Consider the following 25821-nt stretch of genomic DNA (forward strand, 5'->3'; position numbering starts at 1 on the left):
GTGTTTACGAAAATTTTTAAAGTAACAAAACGACAAAGACTGTTATTTTAAGGTTATTATAGATTGTGAAAACAATAGTTTAATTACATATCTGCTTATTCTGAAAACTAAAGGCTCTAATTACACCACAGCACATTTAATATGTGCCAGGAAACATTAAATTAAAGGTGTGTACACACTAGCACTTGAGATGTCATTTCAAATGTAAAGTGCTATAGTTTGTTTATTTTATTATATTTACTTGATAAGAGTATATTATATGTGATTATATGGACATATAAATTATATATATATTCTATTATATATATACTCAATTATGATATATATATAGAGTTATCTATATATTTATATATTATTTACTATCTATGTTTTCTTCAGTTCAAGTCCCACATCATTTGAAAAAAAATCTGTATTCCTGAAGGCGCTGCTCACGTCTCAAACACAAAGTCTGGCCATCCCCCTGTGAGCAACAGCGCCAGTTAATTTACATCGCGCGCAGACAAAAGGAGCCGGTCCAGCGGTCGTGGACTTACCGTCACTCTCATCCGAGTATAAAGATGCCCGAAGAAACCCGCCAAAGCCCCGCCAGGAAAGGCTCGAAGAAGCCGTGCCTAAGGCCACCAAGCCCGGCAGAAGAAGAAGAGGAGGACCACCGGAGGGAGAGCTACGCCACTACGTGTATAAGTTGCTGAAGAAGGTTCACCCGGGACACCGGATCTCCCTCAAGGCCATGCTGACTTCATGAACTCTTCGTGAGCGACATTATCGAGCGCATCGCCGGCGGAGTCCTCCAAGTGACTCACTCAAAACAAGCGCTCCACCATCACGTCCAGGGAATCGCGACGCCGTACGCCTTGCTGGCTCCCGCGGGAGCTGGCCAAGCCACGCACGTGTCCGAGGGCACCAGGCCGGACCAGTACCCAGCTCCAAGTAAACCCGCGCGACCTGCGACACACAAGGTTTTTCTTTAAAGAAGCCCACACAGATAAAATAAAGCTCATCACTCCTGTTCATGCCGTTTGTGTCTCTGTGGAAGAAGATTCATGACTCCTCAAGTATGTTTGGAATTCTACCTCAGGGGGCTGAAATCCACGCAATTCTCTTACTTGAGTTATATTACATGTTCTGTTCAACCAGAACCAACTACTAAAAACAAGTTTGTGTCTCAAATAAAGCCTCTATACTCTGGTGACGAAGAGTACGGCCTCTTTCTGAATGTGACAGAGTCCAAGTTGACATGTTTAGGACTAGGAGTCATACGGAACTAAAACTTAATACTTCGCACAACATGACCTAGATATAATTTTCCCCCTATAGACGATTAAAACTAACTTTAAATGAAGCCCTAATTGGTCATTACATAATTTACATGGGACGGCGTGATGAATCTGAGGCCGAGCAAATCTTGATTATATTTGAACTCTCTATTTTGAGAACGCGCATGAAATCTAACCTTAGATAAATGTGACCGTTTAGAGCTTCCGTACTTTTACATCGCATGTTATTTCATTTAACGGATAGTACGGGCCTCCAGGCTTTCCCATCCCAGGTTATCTGAGAATTGTACTTTTCTTTACTTAATAAGAGATATAGGTTACTTTTATTTCATTCAGTCTCGCATCATTAAAGTGCATAATTTTACGTGATAAATGATCATAAAAGAATGAAAGTAGAGGAAACTTCTGTTCGGCTATACTAATTAAAAAATGTTGATATTTATATTCTGTGCATCTTCCTTTTCACCAAAGCTTAACTCTCACTGTTGCCTTCATTGGTTTGTTTATGACAAATATACACGTTGATTACAATTTTACATATACATGTATACTGTAATGTAAGTTAAGGAGGCAGCCTGCATTATCCTTTATTTCAAAATTTGGAAATTTCCATTTCCAAAAGTTTGCGTTTGCTGAGAGATCCAAAAGAAACACAAATGCAAGAAGAATACAAGAGGAAATGTATGTTATGTATGAGGGCTTAGGCTTCCTGTAGTAAGTTCCTATCTAATGAGGAAGATTAAAATGATTAATACAGCTCATCAATAAAGATAAAAATAATAGGATCCGTTACTTTGACTCTTGTTCTATTGAATTATACTATAATTATATATTTATTTGTAATGATGATTACTGTTTAACTTAAACAGTATTGTCACAAAAATAATCTCCCCCCTGGGATTATTACAAAGTATTCATGATTCTGAATCAACACACCACAGTTCCGAGCCACGATCCGTTACTCTGAATTGTGAATTGTATACAAAGTTTTACTCATAAAGTTTAATTATTAAGAAAGATCCTCACAATAGACGACGACAGCATCTCTAAGTTAGTTATTTCAAAACGTTGCATCTTATTTTGTAGGTAACTTCCGCTGTGAAAGAGCGGTTATTTGCAATTTTTCCTCACATAGGTGACTGAGCTACAACGCGACGTGTCTCGCCTGGACCAATCAGCGTCCGGCGTCCCTCCGGCGGTCCTCCATAAGCGGCAGATTTCGCGGGGTTGAACCGCATTCATTGATCGGACTCGGAGGAGCGACCATGGCCAGGACCAAAGCACGACCGCCCGTAAGTCACCGGAGGAAAGGCGCCCCAGGAAGCAGCTGGCACCAAAGCTGCCCGTAAGAGCGCCCCGCCCACCGGCGCGTGAAGAAGCCTCACCGCTACGGCCCGGTACCGTGGCTCTGCGAGAGATCCGCCGCTACCAGAAGTCCACCGAGCTGCTGTCCGAAGCTGCCCTTCCAGCGCCTCGTCAGGGAGATCGCTCAGACTTCAAGACCGACCTGCGCTTCCAGAGCTCCGCGGTTCAGGCTCTGCAGGAGGCCAGCGAGGCTTACCTGGTCGGACTCTTCGAGGACACCAACCTGTGCGCCATCCACGCCAGAGGGTCACCATCATGCCCAAAGACATCAGCTGGCACGACGCATCCGCGGGAGAGAGCGTAGACTACCACACCACACACACACACAACACAAAGGCTCTTTTCAGAGCACAGACATGAACTAAGAGCGGGCACGTCCTGAGACACGCCATGGTCATGAAGTCCATCTCACTACTACATGTTAATGATTCACATGGTACCAAAGTTTAAACAGAAGTTCCCACGTCAAACATACAAAGTATGTGCCATATTAAAAGTGTATTTGCAGTGCCCGTAACAATGTGAAACCGTACCCACAGTAACAACCATGAAAACAATACGTTTATTTCAAGACAGGGACAGTGCCACAATAAAACATTAAACGCATGTGCCAGGTTCTAGCAGACCTAGTTTTGGTGATGGGAATTTTGGCTCCCAAACCACTCTTTGGTTTTATAATTTCTTATTGCTGGATATTATTATACTGCTGTTTTTAAATGTTCAACGTGATGGTCAAGTTGTTGGAGAACAGGGAGGGAGAGTGTCGGGGGAGAGGAGACAAGTGAGGCACCGAAGTGGGGAAAAAACGGCTCTCTAAATCGGCTCCCAACAAGGAGCAGGCTCCCGTCGTTTACTTCAAAGGGAGCTCTCTGACAGACTTTGTGCTGTTTAGGTCCAACAGCTGCACAGAGGGTCCAATTTGATTTATTCTGTCTAGGGCCAAAATTCCTGGCTCTGAGATCAGGAGTGGTGTGAAGTCGAGGCTGGATGAACAGTAAGTGACTTATCATAAGAATGTAGGCAAGATTATTGGGAGGGTGTGAGGCCATTTCTAACAAACAATATTTGTTGAGTAGTATTGCCTTAAACTTTTTTAAAATAGCCGTTGCCACTGTATTTAATTTTAAATGACTCATTCAGACGCAGGATCGGCTCTCTACGCGGGGTGTGTGGCTCTGAAAAGAGCTTTGTTTCGTAGGTCCGGGTCTTCACTTCTTGGCACCTTCTCGGTCTTCTTGGGCAGCAGCACCGCCTGGATGTTGGGCAGGCACGCCGCCCTGAGCGATGGTCACTCACCCAGCAGTTTGTTGAGCTCCTCGTCGTTGCGGACGCGAGCTGCAGGTGGCGGGGATGATGCGGTTCTTCTTGTTGTCGGGGCCGCGTTACCGGCCAGCTCCAGGATCTCGGCGTAAGATACTCCAGCACCGCGCCAGGTACCGGAGCTCCGGCGCCGACACGCTCACCGTAGTTGCCCTTCCTCAGATGTCTGTGGACTCGCCAGGGGGGAACTGAAGTCCGCCCTGGAGGAGCGGGTCTTGGCCTTGGCTCTAACTTTACCGGCTCTTTTCCGCGTACCAGACATTCTTCAACTCTCGGTTTGTTTCAGATACAGCAGAACCGCGTGACGCGCGCTTAAATATCAACGAGGCTCGTTCATTCGCTGCAGAGAACGTAAGGGTGATCTTCCAATCAGAAAGAGCACATCGAATTCCCGGCTTCCGCCTTGCGCCTACACTGGTTTTCAAAATAAAATCAGTAATCTGCTTCTTTTTCAAATGGGGAGTAAACAATGTATAAACAAAGTACCGCATAACTGCCAATCAAATGTTAGTTTGTTTATTATACTTCTCCCATTAATGTTTTTTATTAGGGTATTTCAAAAACCAACGTCATTACTTTTTCTTATATGTTTAACAATCTAAGCCAAACAAGTAGAAGTAGGAGAAAATACAAAGCAAAATCTAATAATAAAAAATACTAATAAATAAAGCTGCAAGCAGCGATGGTCGGGCCCTCGCAGTATGCGCACGTGAATGTGCGCACGTGGAAATGTTCCACACAGTTTCCCCAAAATTCTCATTTTGATAGCTTTTACTCAGGAAGTCTATGTGAACACACCTACCAAGTTTGAAGTGAATTGTATAAAATCCATGGAGGAGTTCGTTCAAAACATGACCTCTTCCAACTAGGCCGAATCACCGAAAAATTGTGATATTCATTCTTAAATATCTCGCTTCCTGTTAATTGTAGCTATTGCTCTAAAGCCGATTTTTTGTAGAAAAAAAAGTTGTAAACTGTAAACCAGTTCAGACAACTCTGACAAATATATGATAGCCGCACACTTTTGCCCGAAATATAGCCCAAGGTAAATGGAAGTTCATTTTTTTCCCCGAAAAAATCAGCTCAGAAAAAGTTGCGGCCCGCCCTCTGATGAAAAGTTGTGATTTGATAACTTTTCATTGTCGAGGCCTGAGAAACACACACGCCAAGTTTCAAAGCACCTCGGATAAAATCCCTAGGAGGCGTTAGTTCAACATGCGACCCCTGGAAATGAGCCCAAAACCCAAAAAGTCAAAAATTTGGCAAAAAATTGGCACGCTGTAACGGTTCACGGAGCCCCGTGCAACCAAGAGACTTTTTTGTGCGTCTGCGCATGTTACATGCTCCCACCGAGTTCGTTACACGTGGGCGAAACCGTGGTGAGGGGCACTCCAAAAATGCACATTAGGCGGCGCTGTCAAGGCACATCGTCCATGTGCGAGTCCTCCAAAACACAAAATTTACACTGATGGGGGGGGCAAATTTTAATTTTCACGAGTTTTGGGGGATGGGGGGGCGCTCCTTCGAAAATGCGATTTACATTATGGAAACTGAAGGGGAAAAAATGAATATAAAAGCAAAAAAATAGTAAAACCAAGAAATTCAATAGGGCTCCTCCTAGGTGGCTCGGCCTAATTATTATATTAATCTATGTAATATCACACTCAGTCTGTTCACAGGAGTCACAGCCTGTAACATAATGCTGCATTCAGGTCACACCTGGAACAGCATGGGGGAGAAGAGTTTCCACTTTACAAATATGATTCAATATCACATGTTAGTGTGACATTTGTTCACGTCATGCTTATGTGATGAGACCCTGGAATGAAGACCAGAAGAAAAGACTTTGTTCATGTTGGTTTATTTCATCTGTAACGCTCACTTTGTTACACAATCCATAGTAAGTCTTTCAATGACTCTTGTTCATGATTTCATGTACAGATTCACCTCATCACACAATCAGTTTGTTGACCGAATCTCCGCTACTTACAAAAAACAATCAATCATCTCCTTATTGATTATGAAATGATAATTACAGTTTTATAAACACACTCATTGGACACCCAAACCCACACATAGACCCAAAAATCTAAGTAAGTGGAAAGAAACAACAACATATATCTAGTACAATTATTGAACAATCATTTGAACTGATCAGATGAAGTTATATTTTCATGCAGAGAAATGTCACGTCAGGTTCAACTTAACAGTCATTCATGTGCAGTGATTGCCTCCATGGCTAAACAGACACAGAAAAGAATGAGCTCAACCTAAAGCAACTCAAACATTTACAACGACCAATGAGAAGAGGGCCAAAGTACCGCCCACAAGTTTGATGAACAGGTGAAGAAATGTCACAAAACAATCAAATGAACAGAATGTTAACCCTTAAATCTGCTTGGTCCTGGCCATGGTCGCTCCTCCGGGTCCGGATCAATGAATGCGGTTCGACCCGCGAACTGCCGCTTATGAAGGAGCCGCCGGAGGGACGCCGGCGCTGATTGGTCCAGGCGGAGGAGCACGCGCGTTGTAGCTCGTCACCTATTGGAGGAGAAAATTCAAAATAACCGCTCTTTCACAGCGGAAGTTACCTACCAAAATAAGAGCACGTTTTAGAAATACTAACTTTAGATCTTTCTTCTATATATTTAGGATCTTTCTTTAATAATTAAACTTTATATTTATAACTTCTTTTATACAATTCACATTCATATATAACTGATCTTTTCTTCCTTAACTTGGTGTTTGATTCAGAATCAGAATCAGAAATACTTTAATAATCCCAGGGGGAAATTATTTTTGTTACAATACTGTTTAAGTTAAACAGGTAATCATCAGTTACAAATAAAATATAATAATTATATATATACAAGATCAAAGATCAAGATCATTGATTATTTTGTTCTTTATTGATGAACTGTATTAATCATTTTTAATTTGTCATTATAAGGAGCTTACTACGGAAGCCCTAAGCCGTCATACATACATACATTTCCTCTGTATTCTTCATTTCATTTGTTTTCTTGAGATCTCTCAGCATAACGAAACTTTTGGAAATGAAATTTCCAAATTTGAAATAAAATGTATAAATGCATGGCTGCCTCCTTAACTTACATGTACAGTATACATGTATGTAAAATTGTAAATCAAACGTGTATATTTCATAAACAAACACAATATGAAGGCAACATGAGAGTTAAGCTTTGTGAAAAGTAAGATGCACAGAATATATAAATATCACATTTTTATTAGTATAGCAGAACAGAAGTTCTCTCTTACAGCAGGTCTGGGCCGTACTGTATCTTTGTGAAGCTTCATTTAATTCTTTACGATCATTTGATGCGAGACTGAAGAAATAAAAGTAAACCTATATTCTTCTTATTAATAAAGAAAGATACAGATTTCATGAGTAACCTGGGATGCAAAGCCTGGAGGACCGTACCTACATTAAATGACATAACATGCATGTAAAAGTACGGAAGCTCTTAACGGTCACATTTTTATCTGAGTTAATTTCATGCGTTTTCTCAAGATAAGAGTTCAGATTAGCATCACACCGTTCCTGGTAGGTAAATTAATGTATGACCACTTAGGGCTTCCATTTAGAAGTTAGTTTAGTCTTCTACAGGGGGAAACATTTATCTAGGGTCATATACATAGGTCCATGTTGTGCAGAAAGTTTATTTTCCTGATACTCCCAGTCTAAACATTCACTTGGACTCACAACATTTAATAGTATATTTAGTTATAGTAAAGAGATCTGCTGGATTCAGCCACCCAGCTGTAAATTAACCAAACATACTTTGAAGGAGTCTGAATCTTCTTCCACAGAGACACAAACTGCATGAACAGGAGTGAGAGCTCTTAGTTTATCTGTGTGTGGCTCTTAAAAGAGCCTTTGTGTCGCAGGTCGGCAGCGGGTTTACTTGGAGCTGGTGTACTTGGTCACGGCCTTGGTGCCCTCGGACACCTTGGTCACGGCCTTGGTGCCCTCGGACACGGCGTGCTTGGCCAGCTCCCCGGGCAGCAGCAGGCGGACGGCGGTCTGGATCTCCCTGGACGTGATGGTGGAGCGCTTGTTGTAGTGAGTCAGCTTGGAGGACTCACCGGCGATGCGCTCGAAGATGTCGCTCACGAAGGAGTTCATGATCAGCATGGCCTTGGAGGAGATCCCGGTGTCCGGGTGAACCTGCTTCAGCACCTTATACACGTAGATGGCGTAGCTCTCCCTCCTGGTCTTCCTCTTCTTCTTGCCGGTCTTGGTGGCCTTGGACACGGCTTTCTTCGAGCCTTTCTTCGGGGCTTTGGCGGGTTCTGGCATCTTTACTCGGGATGAGATTAGACGGTAACTCCTACACCGCTGGACCGGCTCCTTTTGTATGCGCCGTATGCAAATTAGACTGTGCTGTTGCTCACAGGGGATTGGCCAAGACGTTGTGTTTGAGACTGAGCATGCGCCTTCATGAAATAACAGATTTGCCGCTCACGCTGCGCTGTCTGCCTTTAACAACACCGCATGCAAATGAGGCTGCGCGGCCGCCGCGCTCTGATTGGTGCGTTCTCAGCGCGTGTGGAAGTCTCACACCAGCTGTGTGTGTGTGTGTGTGTGTGTGTGTGTGTGTGTGTGTGTGTGTGTGTGTGCTGCTTAAAGTGAAAAAGAGTTTTCGACTTTATTTTGACACATCTATGACACTTTATTTTGAAAGGAACACACCTGTTGACACACATGACGTCACAGCCTGACGGTATAAACGTCATTTAATTAATCTTTGACAGACCGTCTAAAACCTGGACGTAGTCTCTGTGACGTCCCCGCAGACTGTCTAAAACCTGGACGTAGTCTCTGAGACTGTCTAAAACCTGGTTGCTCAAACTTAAAGTCAGTCTTTCCATCACAATGAAATGAACCTTCATTATTTCTCATCAGTCACTTTTGAGTTTCAGTTTATTTCATAACTCTTCTGCATATATTATGAATAATTTAACAAACAGGATTCTTTTTTGTTAAAAACACAACGTGACATTAACGGGATGAGGTTTAACATGTGATACACTTAAACCACTTCTACACAGAGAAAAATAATAATTTGGCTTATTCAGACCAATTTGGCAGCTTTGTTTTGGGGATGGTGTCAGTGAAGGTAGTGGATGGACAGAGGCAGCTTCACGGGTGATTCACACTCACACAGAAGGGAGAACGACCTCCACTACTGTTGGCAGAACACAACATCCCTGGATGGATATGAATGTATTCACTTTGAAACCATGCATTAAAAAAACTAAACAGACAGTTACACTTTGCCCACAAACAGTCGCTTTTCAGGAAATGTTCATGTCAGAAAAGCAAAATCTGGAAACAAAAAAACAGATTTGTGGATCATGATCTGCAGTTTGTGCCTCAGTCTTTAATTTTAGGTCATTATCTTTTAATGCATTCGTTTTAAATGTATTTTAATTAGTATGTTCTGCTATTGTACCTGGAAGTCTGGCTGTTAGCTCCTAACATGTTAGCGCTGGTCAGTCTCTCTGCACTGCTCGCTTCTTCCTGTCTAACATATCTCAGGACCGAACATAATTTCATTCGATGAAGACTCATCAGCTGTCCCGTTAGCGAGCTAGTTTACAGTTTCAGGACTTTTGGCCGTGTGCCGTTTGGTTAAAGGAATAAAGACCTTTAAAAAAGAATCAGTGAACATGGCGCTTCCCTGAAAGGCACAAACTGAATCGATTGTACCACAGATGGATTTAATTGAGTTCACGATGAGCCTGAATGTGTTGGCATGTTTGTGTGTGGAGGTGATGGAGGATGTTTGTCGGGCTTCAGGGATAAGGCTGGACATCTCCGATCTACACAGTAACAGGGATAGCAGCTTTAAGGATACACAGAACACATTTCACAACTGCAGAAAACAGGATTGAAACAAGAAAACAAGAATTACTGTAAATTCTCAAATAGTGGCCCGGACCTTTAATAGAAGGAGGCAATCATTTTTATATAGACCCTTTGTCTGTCTCCCCTGATCTTCTTAACTTGTTTCTTTTTACACCAAAAGTCCAGTTTATTCTGGAGCTATGACTTCTTCAATTGAAGACGATTATTGTGAAATCTTATTACCTTTTTCTGAAAGACATGCTCACACTTCCTTCCTTTTCTCACTAATTTACCATTAATAGATACAGTATATCTATCTAGATAGATCCTAACATCAAGGCACAAATCTAACATAAAACTCTAAACTGTGTAAATAAATGCAGAGTGTGTCTGACAGACATTATTACTGACACTGCAGCAGCACAGAGACTTCAACAAAGTTAGTCAAAGGCAGCTTGAGGTTGCCGAGCAACCAGGGTCAGCTGCAGGTCAGAGCAATTAACTGCAGCTGTGCTCTGTCTGTGTGTGAGTGACTGCTGAGAGACACAGAAAATCTCTAAATGAAGCCCCTCCAACTAGTGGACACTAATGCCAAACGGTAGGTGGTATCAAAAAGCCCAAATGACCGTGAGCATCCTCATCTTGTCGACCATGTGAATGCTGAATTTCAGTGTGTGAAGTTAAAAAATGTGACCTGGGGAGAGAGAGAAAGAACAGGTGCCCCGTGCTCCTTTGGGAAATTTCTCCTCTCCAGTTTACATGGGAGTAGATGGGGCTGTCGGTGGGTGATCCTGGAGCATCAGTGCGTCTCCCGCCAAAACTATAAGTCTGACAGCTTCAGCAGTGATATCGCTGCGTAGCCCACGAATTTTCCTACGTTTCTATGTAGAAATTATTTCTGTAGAGTCACATTTGTGGCCACGAGAGCTGTTTGCAAATGTATTTCTTGACAAATGTTTCTCTCCCTCTCCACTCTAGCTCTGGAACATTTTACCAATACACACCCATTGTAAACTTTGCCGTGGTTTTTGGTGATTTTTGGCAAAAAACGCTGCATTCTCGGAAACATCCCTGTGTTCGTGACGCCAGCTTTCAACTCAAGATGGCTGTATGATTGCAGACTTGGTCGTATAACAGTCATGGACAGTAAAGCTAACTTTGTGAGAAACCTTGCTATCGTGCCTTGTAAAGAGAAAAGTGAAAACTTATTGAACGTTGGCAAAAACTGTATTTACAGCTCAGAAGATATGGCTTCTTGAATGTTTCTAACTGGTTGAGTTTAATACTGATGCCTCTATATGACCAACGTGGACAGACCATCAGCAAGTAGACTGGCTCTTTAGCTTGCCTTGCCATAGGATGGTCGAAGCGTTACAAACACGACACGGAGGCGCCAGAATCAACAAAAATGGATGTTTCTTGTAGCTCCTTTAATTTTCTTTCACCTTTTTTTAGACCTGGAGTGAGCGCTGATTCCTCAAATTAACCATGTTTGAGAAGAACTTCTTCAACCTGCAGAAGGGCAAGTACAACTTTGGTGTTTCCTGGTTTGCAGCATCTATCTAACCAATTCATATCTCTGGTAATCTCCGTCCTTCATCGTAGATCAAGCCTTTATTGGAGTCCGGGATTTAAGATTTGAGAATTTACAGTACTTTATGTTCCATTCTGGCAAATTCACACATTCATTTTTCTCACTTACACACACATACTCATGCCACTTATAGTTGTTTGATTGATATGTAGGAGGAAGTACGAAATAACAGCAAGAAGAACAGGCCACACAAAGGTAGATAATACTAAATACTTCAGATTCAAGCCCCTGAACATACAGTAGAAACCAAAAACATCGCTCAAAAAGTCCAACAGCTAAGAAGAACTGACGTGGGGAGCCTGTGGTGTTGGCCCTGGACTGTGAGACCCTGAATGCATCTTGCTGTATGGTGTGTTTAAACGCCTGGTGCATTGTTACTGAGATAGGCTATGGCTTTGGCCCTGGTCGGAGCAGGAGGGGACGTAGTTGAGCGAAACTAAACTCGGACAAATCGTCTTTAGCAACAACCGAAAACGTCCCCTCTCTTTTTTTTTCTCCCCTCGTTTGTCGTCACACCATTCACATTTTAGAAAAATAGAAATCAGGAAAACATCATTACAAAAATAAACCAAAAAGTTTGTCCAAAGTCTACGTCCACATGACAACTTCACAGAAATATGAACTGATATTGCACAGCGAGGGATTTCTTCTGATATGAAGTAAATCACTGACACAATTAGTAGAAAAAAAAGAATACGTTAGGACGTTAAATGAACTAAATTTGCATGTCCTGGTTAAGTTTGATTGTTTTTTCTCTCCAGAGAGCAGCAGCACGATCCCAGGCCCTCCGACATCAGGCAGGTTTATCCTCTGAGTCCGGCTCCAAAGACAAAAAAAAGACTAAATAAAGCCAAAAAACAAAAAGCTAAAGAAAAATTCAGAAGTATCACTGGTGAATTTTGGCTGAAGGCACAGAGTTAAAGAAAAAAGGTGGTGGATGCTGATTGGAAGTGCAGCAGCAGTTTTCGTGAGTTCGTCCTGGTGGTGGAGGGGATTCCTGCAGGCGGATGGACTCTCCTGATGGCTGGAGGGCAGGGCTTCATCTCTGTGGACACAAACAGACAGAGAGCACATCTTAGTCTTTACTCTCTCACTTCAGAGGACATGAAACACAAGACATATCATAAGTCACACAGCAGCAACTATTTCAGTGATTCTGGTGAAACTGGATCATATTTTATGGAGGAAATGTTTTCTGGTTTTCCCTCTGATGTCCTCCGGCTGCTCCGCCTCAACTCTCTGTGATTTACAGAGTTTATGATGGACAGTGAAGTAAACTGCTGACAGCTGTAGCTGCTGTTAGCTCATGTTAGCTCAGTCTGTTAGCTCATGTTAGCTCATGTTAACTCAGTTTGATAGCCGAGCTCCCTGGACTGGGAGCTCAGAACACAAAAACCCACAAAATCCACCAGGCCCGTCCACGGCTCGTTGCGTTAGCAGGTCCGTCCTGCACGCGTCTTCAAACCCACCGGGAGCATTTCAGAAGCGCTTAGCCCGCCAGACTTTGTTTACTTGCTCAGATTTGCATGTTCTTCTAAACATGCTTCTACATGTGTAAATATGATACGTAGTTAATTAGTTTCGCCTTTGTCTGTTTTTACGACCGGCAGTTTGCACGGGGTATTTTATTTTGAAAATCCACCGGCTTCTCTATGCTGTTTCTGTGTCTGGCTTCAGCCCGCTTGAGGTGCTCTGTGGAAATTGACCCGTGCTGCTCGCAACGTAACACGCTGTGGACAGGCCCGGCGCCACAGGCCGAAGAAGAAGAAGAAGTAGAAGAAGAAGAAGAGGAAGAAGAAGAAGAAGAGGAGGTAACCAGGCTCAGCAGCCTCTATGGACATGATGGCAGAGGAGCAGAGAGTGAAGAGGACGCTGACGGAGGAAGCTAAGAAGAGAAAAGGAGAGAGTGAGCGAGCAAGAAGCCGCCGGACAAGAGTAAATGTGGGACTGACTTTTAGTGGTTGGTGAGAGCTTGGTGAAATAAAAGGCTGAAAGACAGACGCCGAGCTGGGCTGACTGCTGCTGGACTAGGCAGTGATATCAGCTGCTGCTGGGTCTGGTTCTGGTTCTGGTTCTGGGCTGACTGCTGCTGGACTAGGCAGTGAGATCAGCTGCTGCTGGGTGTTGCCTGACGCTGGTTGATTGGTCAGCTCGTTACAGAGACAGGTCTGCTGTGTTTGGTGAAGGTTCCTGACAGTGGGGGTCCACAGGTCAGGTCTATATGTGCCTCCACTCCTCCCACCCCCACCTTTCACCATCTTCCTCGAAGTTAATCCTCCCCACAGTGGCAGATGGTGCTGGGAGCATCCACGGCTGTGCCCTCAACAGCTCCTGTAGTTATGAATGATTGCTTGGTCTTAGGCATTAAGTTGGATCAGTGTAATCCAGCGCAGCATATGCAGCAGCCCGCAGGGCCAAATCCAGCAGGCAGGAGAACTTTACTACTTCACTTTCCCTCTCATCAAATGCCCACGAGGAGGCCACAAGGTGTTAGCATTCGATTCTGTGGACTGTGACTGAAAGAAAAACTAAAGGGACATTTAAAAGTTTAATCTCATTTTGCAAACCTGAAATTCACCAGAGACGAGACATCAGGAGCCTGAACTGTGAGGTGACAGCACCGATACTACTGTGACCGCTGTACTACTACTACTGTACACTCTGTTCCATGATGTGATCGACTGTTTCTTCTTCTTCTTCTTCCCAGTGCTCTGAGCTCACAGCCTGGCTAACAAACTGAGCTAACATGAGGTAACAGCAGCTAACATTTGTCATTCCTAATATAAACAAATCTGTCCATCACCGTCCCGTGACCTCGTCAGGCTTCTTTTTTTCTGAATGGATTATAATCATTGATCATTGATCGCAGGATGACCTCGGCTGACGGATGATTAAAGTCAAACTGTGACGATCAAACCGTCAGAAATCTGAATTCATACTTTCATTAATCTGCAGTGATCAGACGGCAGATTCAAAAACATACGGAGCTGATCGCCTTAAAAACTCAATGTCTGATTTTAAACTCGACTTGATAAAAAGCCGATGGATCGAGCTCATTTGCACGCCGTCCTGCTGCCACAAACACTCACGACAGCTCCAAATGTGGATTCATCCACCGCTGAAAGTAGTCCCCAACAGTTTCCCCCTCCTACAGCGATCAGCTGTTTGAGGAAACTAAATATTCACATGTTCAGTGGGAACCAATGAGGTTCAAGCTGCGTTCACACTTGCACTGCACTTTGCACTAAGAATGGTGTGTGACGTAAGCTAGACATATGATTTATATTTAGAGTCTAGAGGTCAGATGGTGGCGCTACATCAGCTACATTCCTACATCAGAAAGTACACCGTGTACTACACAGAAGAAGTATCTGATACACCGCTCCAAAACAACTTACTGTTAACTCACATGAACAGAAACATTTAATCATCTATCGATACATCATGCACGCCGTACAACCACCCGCTCCATGGATACAAAGTAATCTATTACATTAAACATGTAATATTTGTTCCTTTGGTTTCTCATAGTTTCAGAAGTAAACTATAAAATGTCTAAATAGTATACTTCAACAAAGTCAGTCAAAGGCAGCTTGAGGTTGCCGAGCAACCAGGGTCAGCTGCAGGTCAGAGCAATTAACTGCAGCTGTGCTCTGTCTGTGTGTGAGTGACTGCTGAGAGACACAGAAAATCTCTAAATGAAGCCCCTCCAACTAGTGGACACTAATGCCAAACGGTAGGTGGTATCAAAAAGCCCAAATGACCGTGAGCATCCTCATCTTGTCGACCATGTGAATGCTGAATTTCAGAGTGTGAAGTTAAAAAATGTGACCTGGGGAGAGAGAGAAAGAACAGGTGCCCCGTGCTCCTTTGGGAAATTTCTCCTCTCCAGTTTACATGGGAGTAGATGGGGCTGGAGACACACTGGGTGGCCTCTGATCACACAAACTACATTCACAGAGTTCATCTGTGCTGAAATAATTCATCCAAACCTGCAGTTATTGTCTCACTGTTATGGACTGAATATTAAATTTAATGTTCAGAAAACATGAAGTCAGTTCACAGTTCAAATCAGATTTTGCTGCTGGATTTTTTTTTCATATTTGTGCTTTAAAATCATGACATTCATGTCTGTCACGTCTCTGTCAGTCTCATGACCGTCCTCTAGGTGGGGCTGCAGCATTCCTCTCAGAGATGCTGCTCTGTGTTCTTCACTTCTTTTCTTGTCGTTTCCTCGAGTGTCTTTACAAAATGTTTGAGTGGTTTTCTCATTAAATGTCCTGGAGGTTTCCTTTCACACAAACAAACAGCTCCACCTCTGCACACGGGATTTTACATTAACATGTAAACTCTGACATTTGGACGCTCGCTCACGCTCCGTGGTTTCATTCTCCTCTGGACTGTTTCAAGCATCAACGTGTGACCACGCAGAGCAGATTAAACACTGTGCATGTATGTTTGTATGTTTGTATGTTTGTATGTTTGTATGTTTGTATGTGGACGGACAGTACAGATGAGGACGTCCTGCATGTTTCACAGTGGGAAGAGATGCACAGAGAAAGTCAGTGTGTGTGTTAAATGTGATGATTCACTGCTGTGGTTGTGAAACATCACACTAACCTGGAGGCTCTTTTTATTTGATTTATTTATTTATTTCTGCCGTCAGCGCACACACACAGATTTTATGTTGTTTTGTTCCACCTATCATGTGGGTTTATTCGAGGTTGCCATGGTTACCATCTGAGCTTCTCTGACCTCGACTGTCTTGCAGCTCACACATCAACATCTCCATCATAAAGTACCAAAAACACAGATGACAATAATAATTAAGCCAATGCCACAAACTGCAGTTCCTCTAACGTCCACCTGAGGCTGGCTCCAGAAGTGAGTCAGTCTCCCATGTCCAAATGTCCAACTTCACAGCAGAAATAAACATGTTTACAGCCTGGTACAAAAAACAGTTTTGGTCTCTGTAGCTAATTTCCCCGTTCATGACAACTGTACTGAGGGTGAATTTATATACAACTCACCTGTTCACATTATATTAAGGCTTAAAGTTATGCATTGATGCAACATTTGTCACCTCTAAATGTTTGTTATGCTCCACATCTGGAACAAATTTGCTCCAAATTCCAGTTCTTTGAAATCACACTTTGAGTTTTATTGTGTCACATTTGGGACTCCGCTGTGATTTCATTCACCTTTATCTCATTTTTTATTTATCTCTCTTTCTTATGTAAATGTGTCTTTTTTAATATTTAATGCAACATCTTTAATGTTTAAAATCTCATTAGCTTAAAGTGCAAAAACTGTGACAAGACAAACACATTCAGCATTTTTTTAAATTATTAATTGTAAAATGTAACATTTGTGTTATTTTCTTTGATGTAATAAATCATTGAATAATTCAGTTTGATACGTCTGATTTTCTTGTAACTGAAGAAACAAAAACACAGATATAATAAATGACTTTAAAGAACTTTAACAAATTTAGATCGTTTAGTTTAAATGCACTAATTTCTTCCAGTGTAATAAAAACTGAGAAATGAACAAACATTTCAGATCAGCTTTAATTCACTCTTTAATTTTGATATTTGTTCTTTTTGACCCTCCGTACATTTATTACTTATTTTCATGAACATTTAAACTCTTTGTTTTCTTTAATGCTGAAACAAACGCCCTGATTTTAAAGTCTATAATAAAATATATGAGGACTTAATACGGTGTGCCTATATTCTTTATTATTGGATTTGAACTTTAAAGACTAAAATGTGTCCCAGCATCATAAAAAGAGAAATATAGAATATATTGAATATAATCTGTCCATCAGCAGCTTTAATATAAAAATAACACGGTGTTGAAGCTGAAATAGAACGTGACGATTGAAGAGGTGTTGGATCTGTTTTTCACCAAAGACCCTCGCTGACCTCGGGCTGTGAAGATGGCTGGCGGATCATGTAGCGCTCGGCATTATGTACTTAATAACAGACACTGTAAATCCCAGCAGGACGGCTCCCAGCATCAGTCCACACAGCGCTGCACGACTTAACTTGAGCCAAAGTGTTTTTGCCACCATTACACAAACACGACGGCAGTTCTAAAAGCACGTGTGCACATTTAAAACCTCAACAGGAAGAGAAAAAAACACATACATCTCAAATCTGGATGCATAAAGTGAGCGTGAGGCCGACAACTGAACATCGAGCACCGACACACATAACTCCACCTGAAAGATGTTGGAGCCCTAAAACAGACAAAAAGGATCATACAGTCTCCTGTGTGTTTATATCACACGTCATACGCATTCTGCACTATCTTTATTTTAGCATGGCTAAACACGAGTATCAACCTTCATGACTGTGAACTGAAGCCACAAACTGCAGTTCCTCTAACGTCCACTTGAGGCTGGCTCCAGAAGTGAGTCAGTCTCCATAAGTCCCCATGTCCAAATGTCCAACTTCACAGCAGAAATAAACATGTTTACAGCCTGGTACAAAAAACAGTTTTGGTCTCTGTAGCTAATTTCCCCGTTCATGACAACTGTACTGAGGGTGAATTTATATACAACTCACCTGTTCACATTATATTAAGGCTTAAAGTTATGCAGGGTTAAGAGCGTGGACGCTTTGATTATAAAGCTGAGCATCAGCTCTTTACTTCTTTTTTTTTTTTTAGATGAATGAAAGAACATTCGGCGCCGCTCGGCGTCGACACGGCCCACGACTTCACACCCTCGTCCTTGGCGAGAGGGAAGTGTGATGGAGATGAACCGCAGTGAGACAGAGTCACAGGAGGAGACGACGTGAACTGATTTCATCCAACACCAGCCGCTCTGATGGAGGTTTGGCTCTGCAGGCGTTTGAAGCTGGTTACATCACCCGAACCACCAACTCAAAGTCATGGCTCTCAGTAACCGTGTCCGAGATTAGATAACAACACAACAGCACTTCAAGAATTCATTTACTGAATCAGATAAACACCAAGTTTGATTCATATTCTCATGAGAATCGCTTGTCGTGGATGTTGATTGGCATTTACAGCAGTCAATAGCACATCGCATCACACACAGCAGCTAGCATCTGCGTCTACCTTCCAGTGAACACGGCCGGACCGAACAGAACCTCTGAACCAGCAGTGTCCAGTCTAACAGTGAACACAGCAACAGAACCTCTGAACCGGCAGTGTCCAGTCTAACAGTGAACACAGCGACAGAACCTCTGAACCGGCAGTGTCCAGTCTAACAGTGAACACAGCGACGGAACCTCTGAACCGGCAGTGTCCAGTCGACAGTGAACACAGCGACAGAACCTCGGAACCGGCAAGTGTCCAGTCTAACAGCGAACACAGCGACAGAAACTCTGAACGCGGCAGTGTCCAGTCTAACAGCTGAACACAGCGACAGAACCTGAACCGGCATGTCCAGTCTAACACGTGAACACAGCGACAGAACCTCTGAACCAGCAGTGTCCAGTCAACAGGAACACAGCGACAAACCTCTGAACCAGCAGTGTCCAGTCTAACAGCGAACACAGCGACAGACCTCTGAACGCAGTGTCCAGTCTAACAGTGAACACAGCAACAGAACCTCTGAACCAGCAGTCCAGTCTAACAGGAACACAGAGACAGAACCTCTGAACCAGCAGTGTCCAGTCTAACAGTGAACACAGCGACAGAACCTCTGAACCGGCAGTGTCCAGTCTAACAGTGAACACAGAAACAAACCTCTGAACCGGCAGTGTGTTTATTAGCGATTTCTAAAGCTACAACATTAGCTTATGTTAGCAGTTAGCTACATTAGCACTAGCTCCAAACCAGCTGGATCCTCAGTGTTAGCTCTGTTAGCTTTGTTTTATTAGCTTTAGCTCTGCTGGTCTCAGAACCGTGTCCGATTCGTGTTAGCTATCTAACAGGGAACACGGCGACAGAACCTCTGGACCGGCAGTGTGCCAGTCTAACAGTGAACACAGCGACAGAACCTCTGAACCAGCAGTGTCCAGTCTAACAAGTGAACACGCGACAGAACCTCTGAACCGGCAGTGTCCAGTCTAACAGTGAACACAGCGACAGAACCTCTGAACCGGCAGTGTCGAGTCTAACAGTGAACACGCGACAGAACCTCTGAACCGGCAGTGTCCAGTCTAACAGTGAACACAGCGCAGAACTCTGAACCAGCAGTGTCCAGTCACAGCGAACACGCGACAGAACCTCTGAACCAGCAGTGTCCAGTCTAAAGTGAACACGCGACAGAACCTCTGAACCAGCAGTGTCCAGTCTAACAGTGAACACAGCGACAGAACCCTGAACCAGCAGTGTCCAGTCAACGTGAACACAGCGACAGAACCTGAACCGCAGTGTCCAGTCTAACAGGAACACAGCACAGAACTCTGAACCGGCAGTGTCCAGTCTAACAGCGAACACAGCGACGAGAACCTCTGAACCGGCAGTGTCCAGTCTAACAGTGAACACAGCACAGAACCTCTGAACCAGCAGTGTCCAGTCTAACAGTGAACACACGACAGAACCTCTGAACGCAGTGTCCAGTCTAACAGGAACAACGCGACAGAACCTCTGAACCAGCAGGTCCAGTCTAACAGTGAACACACGCGACAGAACCTCTAACCAGCAGGTCCAGTCTAAACAGTGAACACAGCGACAGAACCTCTGAACCAGCAGTGTCCAGTCTAACAGAACACAGACAGAACCTCTAACCGCAGTGTCAGTCAACGGAACACAGCACGAACCTCTGAACCGGCAGTGTCCAGTCTAACAGTGAACACAGCGACAGAACCTCTGAACCAGCAGTGTCAGTCTAACAGTGAACACAGCGACAGAACCTCTGAACCGCAGGTCCAGTCTAACAGGAACACAGAACAGAACCCTGAACCGAGCGTTTTTATTAGCGATTTCTAAAGCTACAACATTAGCTTATGTTAGCAGTTAGCTACATTAGCACTAGCTCCAAACAGCTGGATCCTCAGTGTTAGCTGTTGTTAGCTTTGTTTTATTAGCTTTAGCTCTGCGGTCTCAGAACCTGGTCCGATTCTGTTAGCTAATTTAGTTAGCAGCAGCTAATTAGTAGTTAGCTACTTTAGCGTGTTTGTGCTAACCTGGACCACGTCTGACACTTTAGGAGCTTTGAGGGAAAATCCTGTTTCATTATCTACAGACGAGGTGGCACAACTGCGTCATGTAACCGGGCCTTTCTTTCGGCACTGCTCCGGCGGCACGTTCGCCTCCATGTGCCACATCAGTCATGCATGAAACACAGATTTGATTGCTCAGTAATAATATTCACCATGTTCAGCCCAGATAAAATAGACAATGTGTGTGTGTGTGTTGTAGTATCAGAGCAGAGCTGCTGTTGGTGTCACAGCACGACGAGGACACACACACCCAACAGCAGACGCAGGAGGCGAGTCACGTGACATCCCGGCGGGCCAATCATGGCGAGCCTGGCTTGATTGAATTTCATCGGTCGGGGCGCCGTAACGATAAACCCTCCGGCAAACTGCTGCGATGCTGGTCACAGATGTATGTCAGCTCTGACGCCGTGTGGACGAGTATCAAGTACAATATGAAGACGTGATGTACACGGGACGGCAAGACGAGGCCCTTCATGTCTGATCGGAGACGTTTGACGCTCATCAGGACGGACTGTGAGCTGGAAAGATCCGCCTCAGTTTGACCTTTGGTCAAAGTGAATTCATAACGCGGCCCCGTCCACACGGCTCGTCCTGTCCTCCCCAAACCACAAATCAGGGCGGACGTCGAGGCCTCGAGGGGCCGCACTCAGGCCTCAGGGCCCGATTCATGTGTCCGTCATCGCTGCAGCACAGTCTGAGAGCTCCGGCCTTCTGACCTGCATCCAGCGATGATACGTACAATACAACATTACAAATAACACATGTACAAATACAACATGTACAAATACACTGTACAAATACAACATGTATACAAGGTATTCTACTTTAGTACGTCCAGTTTATACACCTTAATTCTTCTACTACTCCACACATCTCAGAGGTAAATAAGTGGCAATATAAATATGTCATGTTGTAGCTGCTGTTAGCTCAGTTTGTTAGCCGGGCTGCCCGGACTGTGAGCTCAGAGCGCCAGGGGAGTGTTAGTGTTTGTACCACAGGAGGTTTGGACCAAGAAGAAGAAGAAGAAGAAGAAGAGAAGAGAAGAGGAGTCCAGGCTCAGCAGCTCTATGGACATGATGGCAGAGGAGAAGAGAGTGAAGAGGACGCTGACGGAGGAAGCTAAGAAGAGAAAGGAGGAGTGAGCGAGCAAGAAGCCGCCGGACAAGAGTAAATGTGGACTGACTTTTAGTGGTTGGTGAGAGCTTGGTGAAATAAAAGGCTGAAAGACAGACGCCGAGCTGGGCTGACTGCCTGTGACTAGGCAGTGAGATCAGCTGCTGCTGGGGACCTGGATGATGATTGGCTGTAATGTAATCAGAACAAATACTCGAGTACAGCTGGACATAGTTACACAGAGGGATTACACTTAGCAGAGTGTGTAAGAATATCAGTGCATGAATAAACATGAAGGCATAAAAATATAAAAGAGAATATTTGACTCTGCTGCAGCTTCTGTAGGTTTAACATCTGATTGGCAGCAACAACACCCCGAGGTGTCGTCATCATCACATCATCATCATCACATCATCACATCGTCGTTGTAGGTGCTGTTATGCCCGTGGCTGACAGTTTGGATGCTGCACTTAAGCAGATGATGCAGAAGTGATGGCAGCAGGCGCTCATGTGGAATGCTGCGTTCAGGCGCTCTGGTTAGATAACGTTCAGCTGAACACTCTTTGTTTTTTTCCTTTACTGCTAATTTCATTTATTCTCCTCTGCTGGCAGAAGAGATCAAACTGAAATAAACCTGACCACTGAAAATAAACCAACCAGTTTACTCTTTACTCTCACTCTCCTCTTTTCTCTTCTTAGCTCCTCCGTCAGCGTCCTCTTCACTCTCTTCTCCTCTGCCATCATGTCCATAGAAGGCTGCTGAGCCTGTAAACCTCTTTTCTTCTTCTCTTCTTCTTCTTCTTCTTCTCTTCTCTTCTTCTCTCTCCCTGGTGCTCTGAGCTCACAGTCTGGCTAACAAAACTGAGCTAACATGAGCTAACAGCAGCTACAGTTTGATGTTGATGTGAATCTGTTCTCAGCATATTTTCGGTTATTTGCATCTCAGCGTTCGTTAGTCAGGCTGAGTCAGAGTGGGATCAAAGTGGAGGTGATGTTTTAACATGCAGTCGGCCTCCTCCACCCCCCCCTCCTCCACCTCCTCCAACAAAGAGAGAGCAGCAGGAAGGAGCTGGCAGCGGAGGGCGGACACTGAGGGGATTAATTAGCACCTCAGTGGAGTTTACATATATTTGATAATTCAGGCGCCTGACGAGCTTCCCGTTTAAAGATAACCTGCTCTCTCTGAGGCCAAACAATTAGCTTACATAAGCTCATGGCGCTCTTACATTCCCGTGTCACAGACCTCGAGCCAGCTGAGCAGCTCGGCTGAAACCTTTAATTATCGCACGCCGATGAGGCAATCATTTTCTATTTACCCGGGCGCTCCGCTCTGCACGAGGCTCCCAGTTAATGACCCGGTACAGCCCGGGTTTAAAATAACCTACGAGGATAAATGAACTCCTCGTACCATTTTCAGCTGTCGTCTTTAGATAATTATTGGTGAGCGTTCGCGGTGTGTTCGCGCCTAATGTGGCGCCCCACGGTGTGTTTCAGGTAACCAGCTGACATCATTTCCTGTCCACTATCAAAATAAACTCCTTTGCAGCTTTAAATAAATAATTTGTCTTCAGAAATATTCACAGTCTTTTTGCTGCCATGTGGACTCTTAACTCGCATCAGTCTGAGCTTTATTGGTGCAGCCCAGTGCATTCTGGTTGTTGTAGGCAAAGCAAACAGCACAGCTCTTTAATCTCGTTCTCTCTGCTCGCTGAGCTGCGCTCAAAGAGGTTTACAACCCACCAGAACGTGATCCAACAGAGACACATGACCTGAACCACATGACTTCAAGGTAGTTTCAGGTAAATTCAAACCACGTCTGTGAACATGAGCCGTGCTCCTCATTTCACGAGGACCAGCTCCTCCTCTGCAGCTGGAGGTTTAAATCCTCCGTCAACAAGACGGATTAGAGCGGGGGGAGGACTGATGGACAGAAGACCTAAATCTGAGGAGGAGGAGAGGATTTCTGCTCTGAGTGACACATTAAACCATCCACAGCTCCATCCAGGACTCAACTCGTCAAAACATGTCTTTGTACTCATTTACAAGAGAAAGAAATAAATGTAGAGTGTGCCTGACTCTGGCCCGTCAGGTCCATACATTAAGTAGCTGACTGTGTGTGTCTCTGTTAATCAAAGTCAGGCTTGTGTTTCCGCCCAGTAACCAGGGTCAGCTGCAGTCCACCAATCAGAGCACAGCAATTAACTGCAGCTGTGCTCTGTCTGTGTGTGAGGACTGCTAGAGACACCAGAAAATCTCTAAATGAAGCCCTCCAACTAGTGGACACTAATGCCAAACGGTAGGTGGTATCAAAGAGCCCAAATGACCGTGAGCATCCTCATCTTGTCGACCATGTGAAGTGCTGAATTTCAGTGTGTGAAGTTAAAAAATGTGACCTGGGGAGAGAGGAAGAACAGGTGCCCCTGCTCCTTTGGAAATTTCCCTCTCCAAGTTTACATGGGAGTAGATGGGGCTGTCGGTGGGTGATCCGGGAGCATCAGTGCGTCTCCCGCCAAAAATATAAGTCTGACAGCTTCAGCAGTGGATATCGCTGCGTAGCCCCACGAATTTTCCTACGTTTCATGTAGAAATTATTTCTGTAGAGTGACATTTGTGGCCACGAGAGCCGTTGCAATGTATTTTTTGACAAATGTTTCTCTCCCTCCTCCACTCTAGCTCTGGAACATTCTACCAATAACCACCCATTGTAACATGTTGGCGGTTTTTGTAATTTTTGGCAAAACCGTTTGGTGAAAACTCTTAGAAAGTCACAGCACATCATTCCTGACCGAGCCGGTCATTTTGATACCTTTTTTGTGTTTGTGCGACCAAAACTGAGAAAGTGGTCTTCTCAGTCAATTAAACACAGCATGTCTGGATGTTCAGGATGACTCAGGCTGATAAAAGTGATTCAGCCTCCAGAGAAACGCCGAGTGCAAACAGGCCGAGGACCTCTGCCATTAGCATAAACCACCCACGCTGTGATCACACACAGCTTTGAAGTCTGCAACATCTACGCCCGCCATCGCGTCCCATTTGGACTCTCGTCCTCTCAACGAGAAAACGCTTCTGCGAGCAGAAAAACACCGCTTGAGCGTGTGCAGAGTCCGCTCGCAAAAACAATACGCATCTTGCGGATGTTTGTGCACGCGGGTCAATTATGCATGCGCCGATTTATGTCAGTATTCTAAATCCCATACTCTGAACCGGCAGATTGTCCAGTCTAACAGTGAACACATCGACAGAACCTCTGAACCAGCAGTGTCTCCAGTGACCTAACAGTGAACACAGTAACAGAACCTCTGAACCGGCAGTGTCCAGTCTAACAGTGAACACAGCGACAGAAACTCTGAACCGGCAGTGTCCAGTCTAACAGTGGACACAGCGACAGACCTCTGAACCGCAGTGTCCAGTCTAACAGTGAACACCAGCGACAGAACCTCTGAACCGGCAGTCGTCCAGTCTGAACAGTGACACAGCGACAGAACCTCTGAACCAGCAGTGTCCGTCTAACAGTGAACACAGCGACAGAACCTCTGAACCGGCAGTGTCCAGTCTAACAGTGAACACAGCGACAGAACCTCTGAACCGCAGTGTCCAGTCTAACAGTGAACACAGCAACAGAACCTCTGATTCAGTTCAGCTCAGTTAATTAGTGGTAGATACTTTTTAAGTGTTTCTCTCTCTGGACTCGTCGGTCTCATCTTTGCTCCGTCGCTGCTCTCCGATTTTTTTTTGAGCAGCAGTCGAGGTTACAGCTGAGGACTGCCATTCTGTGTGTGTGTGTGTGGTGTGGTGTGTGTGTGTGTGTTATATACCTCCCTCATTGTTGTCTTCAAGCTTCCAGCATTTGCGCCTGTGAACAGCAAAAGCCGTGCTCTCATGACGAGGCTCACGTTAATCGCCGGCCTCCGTGTTCCACCACCAGGCGTTGGGTGTTCGGCCTCCAGCCGAGCTCCCACCCTCCCATGTTTTACTCCGACAGTGGTGTTTTACAGGACTAATGAAGGTGGAGCTCTGTGTGTAATTAGTTTGATGCTCTTGCGTGCTCTCCTGTCACGCGAAGCTTTAGAGGCGCCCCGGATTAAACGCACATTCGAGGTAAAAATAAAGCATGATAACACATCACATGTAAAATAC

The 25821-nt window shown here is 44.4% G+C and overlaps 2 protein-coding genes and 3 pseudogenes across 3 annotated transcripts in view; 2 read left to right on the forward strand and 3 right to left on the reverse strand.

Annotated features, from left to right (window-relative positions):
* Positions 1–557: 557 nt before the first annotated feature.
* Positions 558–2508, forward strand: LOC113744101 (histone H2B 1.2-like; annotated as a pseudogene).
* A 34-nt stretch (positions 2509–2542) lies between these two features.
* On the forward strand, positions 2543–3007 carry LOC113744102 (histone H3-like; annotated as a pseudogene).
* Positions 3008–3798: 791 nt separating this feature from the next.
* LOC113744103 (histone H2A-like) lies at positions 3799–4224 on the reverse strand (annotated as a pseudogene).
* Positions 4225–7194: 2970 nt separating this feature from the next.
* Positions 7195–8325, reverse strand: LOC113744067 (histone H2B 3-like). 2 transcript variants are annotated; one of them, XM_027272251.1, is made up of 2 exons: positions 7963–8323; positions 7195–7932 (listed from the first exon to the last, which is right to left on the reverse strand). In XM_027272251.1, exons 1-2 carry the CDS (start codon positions 8281–8283, stop codon positions 7885–7887), a joined length of 369 nt encoding a protein of 122 aa, XP_027128052.1. In that variant the 5' UTR covers positions 8284–8323; the 3' UTR covers positions 7195–7884. The 2 variants fall into 2 exon arrangements, with proteins under 2 accessions (XP_027128052.1, XP_027128051.1); XM_027272250.1 differs by having other exon boundaries at positions 7195–8325.
* Positions 8326–10843: 2518 nt separating this feature from the next.
* Positions 10844–25821, reverse strand: part of LOC104939948 (potassium voltage-gated channel subfamily A member 1) — a 40523-nt gene continuing 25545 nt past the window's right edge. The window contains exon 2 of the mRNA XM_010756500.3: positions 10844–12473. The gene's annotated coding sequence lies outside the window, so the exon portion shown is untranslated. The remainder of the gene's footprint in view (positions 12474–25821) is intronic.

Source organism: Larimichthys crocea, chromosome XX (assembly GCF_000972845.2).
Source record: "Larimichthys crocea isolate SSNF chromosome XX, L_crocea_2.0, whole genome shotgun sequence".
Classification (NCBI taxonomy): domain Eukaryota; kingdom Metazoa; phylum Chordata; class Actinopteri; family Sciaenidae; genus Larimichthys; species Larimichthys crocea.